At 37.3% G+C, this 6,385-nt stretch overlaps 3 protein-coding genes across 3 annotated transcripts in view; 2 read left to right on the forward strand and 1 right to left on the reverse strand.

Annotated features, from left to right (window-relative positions):
• Nucleotides 1–1,735, forward strand: part of LOC104704917 — a 2,991-nt gene extending 1,256 nt beyond the window's left edge. Inside the window, exons 2-3 of the mRNA XM_019227255.1 lie at nt 98–953; nt 1,044–1,735. Coding sequence (XP_019082800.1) covers nt 312–953; nt 1,044–1,646 — 1,245 coding nt within the window. The 5' untranslated portion in view covers nt 98–311 and the 3' untranslated portion in view covers nt 1,647–1,735. The remainder of the gene's footprint in view (nt 1–97; nt 954–1,043) is intronic.
• Nucleotides 3,475–4,017, forward strand: LOC104704918 (uncharacterized protein At4g04775-like). Its single transcript, XM_010420923.1, has 2 exons — nt 3,475–3,636; nt 3,715–4,017. Exons 1-2 carry the CDS (start codon nt 3,475–3,477, stop codon nt 4,015–4,017), a joined length of 465 nt encoding a protein of 154 aa, XP_010419225.1.
• LOC104704919 lies at nt 4,308–5,280 on the reverse strand. The gene is made up of 3 exons (XM_019227138.1): nt 5,121–5,280; nt 4,474–5,021; nt 4,308–4,376 (listed from the first exon to the last, which is right to left on the reverse strand). The coding sequence occupies exons 1-3, from the start codon at nt 5,278–5,280 to the stop codon at nt 4,308–4,310; spliced, it is 777 nt and encodes a 258-aa protein (XP_019082683.1).

The raw sequence follows: 6,385 nt of genomic DNA on the forward strand, positions 1-6,385 counted from the left end.
TTTTTTTTTGTTTTGTAAAATTGAAGTCTCATATCTTTGTTGATTTATTTCAGTTTTGGCTAATTTTTACTAATTCATTTTTTACTTTTTTCGGCAGGAATGGAAAAGAAGTACCCTAAACGGCTTATGGAAGATGGAAGCGAGCCACAAGTTGGGCAGATAAATAACACTTGTCGAATGTCAATCTTACACAAAATCAAGAAGGCATTACCAGAAGAGTATGAGATAGTGAAGGGTGATCCAGTTTTTGCATCTGTATTGCATTGTATGAGAATGGTCTTGGGTACTCAGCTCGGTTGATACACAGCATCATGTGTAGGCAGTTGGTGACTAAGAGAAGACATGAGCTGTGGTTTGTGTTTGGTAAGAAGCCGCTTAGATTCTCAATGCAAGAATTCCATGCAGTTACTGGTCTTAAGTACAATGCCGATTTCAGTCATGATTCAGAGAGTTGGACAGATGATAATGGGTTTTGGAGCAAATTGTTGAAGAGAGGTGGTATCATTACCATTCAAAACTTGATGAAGACCCACCTTGAAGCAGCTCCATCGTGGAGAAAAAAAGAAGATAGAATTCGGTTTGTGTATGTTTGTGTGATTGCTGGGTTGGTAGTGGCTAAGGATGAGAAGAAAGCTATACCACATTCATACATCAAGCTGGTCATGGATCTAGAGAAGGTTAGGACTTATCCTTGGGGTCTTGTAGCTTTTGACCATTTAGTTAGCTCTATAGTGGAAGCAAGAAAGAAACTGAAGAACCCCATTAGTTACATCCTCAATGGTTTCTCATATGCTCTTCAAGTTTGGGTTATGGAAGCCATTCCTCTCATTGGACAACTTATGGGAGAGAAGATTGACACAGAGATTACAGTTAGCCGAATCTCTAATTGGAAAGGTGCTGCTAAAGTATCATATGATGAGCTCCTCCTTGTAGAGAAATCAATTGGAAACAAGGTCAGTTGACTTCTTCTTTTTTCTTTTAAGTTTAAATTCGAGTACATTGAGTTTTTTTTTTAATTGGTTTCTTTGTTATTGTTTTATCAGGATGTTGTTTATCCATGCATTTCCTCTACTGGAAACTTTGATGTATTGGAGTCCATTGAATATTTGAGGGGTGATGAAATTAAAGATTGTGAAGTGGACAACTTGGAAGCTTTGATCAGATCTGGCTATGATTTTGGAGATCATATTTGGGAGAGTGGCGAAGGATATGGTGTGGAAGATGATAACATTGAGGATGTTGGTGTGGAACAATCTCAGACTGTTGGAGGGGACAATGAAGTTTCGGTTGGAGAGGAGAGTGGTGAGAAGCAAGCTAATATCCCAGAAGTGTCTAGCTTGAAGAAGAGGAAGAAGAAGCATGTTGACCATGGAGCAGAGACATGGAAAAGAATGGTGTTATCTCAGAGAGCATCAACTTCACATTGTTCATGTGGAGATGATATGAAGCGGTTCTTTAAGGAGTTAATTGACTCTTCTTTCAAGAGCTTCACAGAGACCTTTGGGGAACGATTGCTAACAATGGAGAAAGATGTATCAGATATCAAGGCCTTGATATCCAGACCAGCAGAAGTGGATCCTAAGCCAGCAGTAGTGGATCCTAGTCCATCACGAGTGAAGCCCAAAACTTCGGTACGTAAGAAGTAGCTCAATGCCTTGTTCGATTGTAATATGTTGTGTGGTCTTTCCTTTTTGTTGTATCCTTGTTTGTATGTGTATGTTGTAAACATAAATTATGTGTTGTAACTTATGTGTCGTAATTTATGTGTTGTAACTTTAACTAAAGCCTTTCATAATTTTTTTTTTTGACAGGTTGAACTGTTTGATTTAGATAATCTGTTGATAGACCTCAATGTAGATACACAAGACTATCTAAAGAACACAGTAGGACACTTATCTCAAAAGTCTGTTGTGACCGGATTTGATCCTACACTTAGTCCCAAAGACGCGGGTAAAGATGAACCGGATGCGGTGTTGACTTTAGTTTCTGATGATCTATGGAATGGTTTCGAAGAGTGGAGTAGGCATCTCGAGTACGTGATTCAAATATTTTTATATACATGTTATGATTTATCAATTTTTTTTTTGTAATCTTACAATTGTTTTACGTTTACAGAAGCATTCAACTGGGTCCAACTTTACTTGATCAAGAATTGTTTAACCGAGTCATGATGGGCTTCAAATGGCTTGGAAACGAGGTATGTGTCAATCTTTTTAAATATTATATTTTATATTCTTAAAGTAAGACAAACCTGAGTCTTTAAATATTTACAGGAAATGGATGCAATGATGTATATTTTTCGGGAGCATACATCTTTAGGCCGCCTAGAGTTGGATCGTGTAGGTTTCATGAATTGTCAGTTTAGCGAGCACGTCAAGGCCGACTACAATAAGTTTAGATCGGCAGGACGAACCCACACTTGGAATCACTTTTTGTTAGAGTATGCCAAAGGTGAACTGCCATCTCATGGAAAGACAGGAAAAAGTTGGGCTGTAGATTTGGATAGAATTTATGCACCGGTCTTCATTAACGGTAATCACTGGATCTCAGTTTGCATTAACTTCAGACTAAGAACAATTGAAGTCTTCGACTGTAATCAATACCAAAACAGAAGACACGTTGAGCCATTCGCTAATGTCATCCCTCGTCTTGTGAAGGAGATTCACAAAAAGGTTGATGGAAAAGCTCCCTTGTTGACTCCATACGAGATCATCCAGGTTCGTATGCCACCTAAATTAAATCGGTCAAGTTGTGATTGTGGAGTTTATGCCCTGAAGTATATCGAGTGTCACATGCGTGATCTATCTTATGAGTTGATTGACGATGAAAACATCAAGCAAGCTCGTTTGAAGTTGGCAGTCGATCTTTGGTCAGCAGCAAAGGATCCTGTGCTAGTGGAACGAATGAAAACTTATGTGCGTCCAGTGTATGCGGCTGAGTTTGTAGACCTTGCCTAATTTTTAAGTGTCTTTATGATTGTTTTGTAAATGATGGTTTTTGATGCTTTTGCTTGTTAGACTAATATCAGACTCATTAGTATTAATCCTCGATGGTGTTGATTTAGGACTGACTAATATGAGACTCAATAACATAAGGTCATAAGCATAAGAACACAAAGAACACAAAAACATATCCGATTTAAATGTTAACATAACAACACAAAAACATATCCGATTTGCCATAATTTAAACATATCAGATTTAAACCAGCTATTGACCCAAATTTAAATGTTGACCCGATGTAAGCATACCGATGACCCGGTTTTTAATTCAATATTAAGGAAAAAAAATTAGGGATCTTCTTTTCCAATAATTGATCTTCCTCTCCAATACTCTCTTCTTCTTCTTTCCCGATACTTTCTTCTTCTTAAAATTAGGGATCTTCTTTTCCAATAATTGATCTTCCTCTCCAATACTCTCTTCTTCTTCTTTCCCGATACTTTCTTCTTCTTCATCGTAAAAACTGATAGGAGCCATGAGCCAACGTTCTTCGGCTGGATCGTCAGGGTTACCGTCGAGAAGTTCTCAGGTTGGAGTTCCGTGTAGATGCTGGTGTGGTGGAGAGATTAGAACCTACACCTCAAAGACGGAAGAGAATCCCTGTAGGAGATTTTACAGATGTGTTGTTGGTGTGAAGGTAATTTACTTTTATCAGTCCTTATTCATCACAATAGCTGAAATTTATTAAATATTGTTATCGAAACAATGATTTTAGGAGAAGAAGGAGAAACACATGTTCCGTTGGGTTGATGATGCTGTTCTAGAGGAGATTAGGATGGTTGAAAGCAAACAAAACCAACTCTTAGAGGACCTAAAAAAGATGGTAACAAACAATGTGGAGCTCCAAAAGGAGATGGTGAAGGAGATGGAAGAAAAGATGGAGAAGAATATGATTGAGATCATCAGGCAAGAGCTAATGGTTGCGAAAGAGAGTATGGAGAAGTCGAACAAGCAGAGGATTTGTGTACTATTCGTATTGGCAGTTTCAATGGCCTGGCTTTATAAGAAGATGATATGATGTCTTTGCTTTCTGTATTTTGTTGTTATGCTTAACACTTTTTGTTAGTCTTGTTTTTTGTACTCTGGTTTTAATGAAAGTTTGATTGAAAGAAAACACCATCAAGGAATTTCAAAACACATGAGTACTTCAAATGTCTTAAATCAACACCATCAACGAATTTCAAAACAAATGAGTCTATTAATCGAAAATAAAAACCATCAAACACCATCATTCATCACAAAGCAGCTGCCGTGAAATCAAAAATTCAAAAACAGGAATCTTAAGTTGATGCACAAACCATTGTTATATCACGATATCACAGGTCGTTCTGTTATGCCCTTCTTTGCCACACCGCGCACACTTATGTCTCTTTGACCCTTGTGAGTTTTGTGATGATTTTATCTTGTCTTCAGCGGATTCATATCTTCTTTTTCTTCGCCGTCCTGGATGTCTTCTTGTTTTTGGTGGTCGAACTTTTGCATCTTCAACATACTGTGGGACTCGCCATTCTTCTTCAGGAACACCTATTGGATTAACAGTTTCCTCATATTGCGATCTCCATGCAGTAGTGGTATACACATCATCAGCATAAGGATATAGATCCTTGCCTATATCAAAAGCTCCTTTTATAGCATGTCTACAAGGGAGTTTTTGGATGCTGAACTTTCCACATGAACAAGTCCTTCTTTCTAAGTCAACAATGTAGTCTACTCCATTACCTTTAACCTGGATCTGCGATCTGCTCATCAAATAACCGTTCATGAATTTACCTTTCTCTATTCTTCTTGAAATCTTTTTCTCCACCTCAACAGTTAAAGGATCTTTATGCTTTGCACTTAACTCTCTACTCTCATAAAACCAGCGTGTCATCATTTCTCTGATGCTGTCTAACAAAGGAATTATTGGATACTCTCTGGGTGTCCTCAAAGCAGCATTAATTGATTCAGCTGCATTGTTGGTGTTAATATCATACCTATAACCCGAAAAATGACAGCAAGCCCATTTTGTCACATCGGCTTTCTCTAGATAACTTCCAATAGCAGGACTAATATTATCAATTCGCCCAAACTCTTTCTCAAACTCAACAACTCTATAAGCTTTTGATGCTTTTGCAACCTTACCAGCGACACCTCTGCCCTTATGATATGTTATCACATTACTAATCAAGTGGTGGATGCAAATACCATGTTTAGCCAATGGATAGATGTTTCCAATTGATTTAGCAATCGATGTAGCTCTATCTGACACAAATGATAAACCTTCTTCATCAGCTATAACCATCTTAAGTTGCATAAAAAACCACTCCCATGAACAATCATTCTCAGAATCAGCAATTCCAAATGCGATTGGATACAAATTGGAGTTACCATCTACAGCTGTAGCAACTAGGAGAACCCCTTTGTATTTATTCTTCAAAAATGTACCATCAACTACTATCACTTTCCGCATTGACTTGTAAAACCCTCTTGTTGATTGACCAAAAGAAATAAATAGATATTTAAATCTTCCCTCAAAGTCAATTTCATAATTCGTGAACGTACCAGGATTCGCTTCTTGTAGCATGTGCAAGTATTTTGGAATCTTAGCATAACTTTTCTCAGGAATTCCTCTAACTTCGTTAACTGCATACTCCCGAGACTCCCAAGCTTGGTGATATGTTAGCTCGCAGCCGTACCTTGAACGAATAATATTAACTATATCATTCGGTTTAGGACCTTCCTTCACGCCCTCATAGCTTTGCTTAATGAGATGTCCAATTGTTCTTGCAGATGGAGTCCTACAAAATGAGTTTTTTTTTGAAGGGGCACATGTATGGTTACCCACAAACTTGTTGATTTTGAAATATGTAGACGCTTGTAAACACTCAGTCCGGAGACGCCAATTACAAACACTATCAATGCAGCGTATACACCACCATCTCTTATCAGATTTTGTAATCCTATAGTCGCAGTTATATTTCATTGCATACATTTCCATAGTAACCTGTAAAGGTATAAGATTTGGACCTCATATATCTAAGTTGATCTTTACCCGTTTTGAAATTAGTTTTACTCAAATTAGTGAAAATAGAGTTTACCAAACCGAAATTTCTGATCTCATCTCATTACTCATAATTTTCCCGTATCTTATGGAGGGTAGTTTGGATAGTCTCTTTTAATTACCCACATTAATTTTTTTTTTGTCTTGTGTCTCCCAAATTATTAAATTTGTTTTGGTGCATATCATTAATTATAATAGAATTTTGGACACTTTTATCCGAATTACCCGTTCCTGTCCCTATCCGATATATCAAGATAATTCCATATATTGATTTGATGTATATTATTAATTATATTAGTAAAAATCAATTTTTCGTAAATCTCTTGGATTAGTCCGGTTTATCTGT

Source organism: Camelina sativa, chromosome 7 (assembly GCF_000633955.1).
Source record: "Camelina sativa cultivar DH55 chromosome 7, Cs, whole genome shotgun sequence".
NCBI lineage: Eukaryota > Viridiplantae > Streptophyta > Magnoliopsida > Brassicales > Brassicaceae > Camelina > Camelina sativa.

What these genes read in the sequence shown, in the direction of transcription:
- LOC104704918 (XM_010420923.1), top strand. Translation starts at nt 3,475, where the DNA reads ATGAGCCAACGTTCTTCGGCTGGATCGTCAGGGTTACCGTCGAGAAGT. An exon ending in GATGTGTTGTTGGTGTGAAG is followed by an intron (nt 3,637 to 3,714) that starts GTAATTTACTTT and finishes CAATGATTTTAG; the next exon opens with GAGAAGAAGGAGAAACACAT.
- LOC104704919 (XM_019227138.1), bottom strand. Translation starts at nt 5,280, where the DNA reads ATGGTTATAGCTGATGAAGAAGGTTTATCATTTGTGTCAGATAGAGCT. An exon ending in TAAGGGCAGAGGTGTCGCTG is followed by an intron (nt 5,022 to 5,120) that starts GTAAGGTTGCAA and finishes GAAGTTATCTAG; the next exon opens with AGAAAGCCGATGTGACAAAA. An exon ending in AGTATGTTGAAGATGCAAAA is followed by an intron (nt 4,377 to 4,473) that starts GTTCGACCACCA and finishes AAAACTCACAAG; the next exon opens with GGTCAAAGAGACATAAGTGT.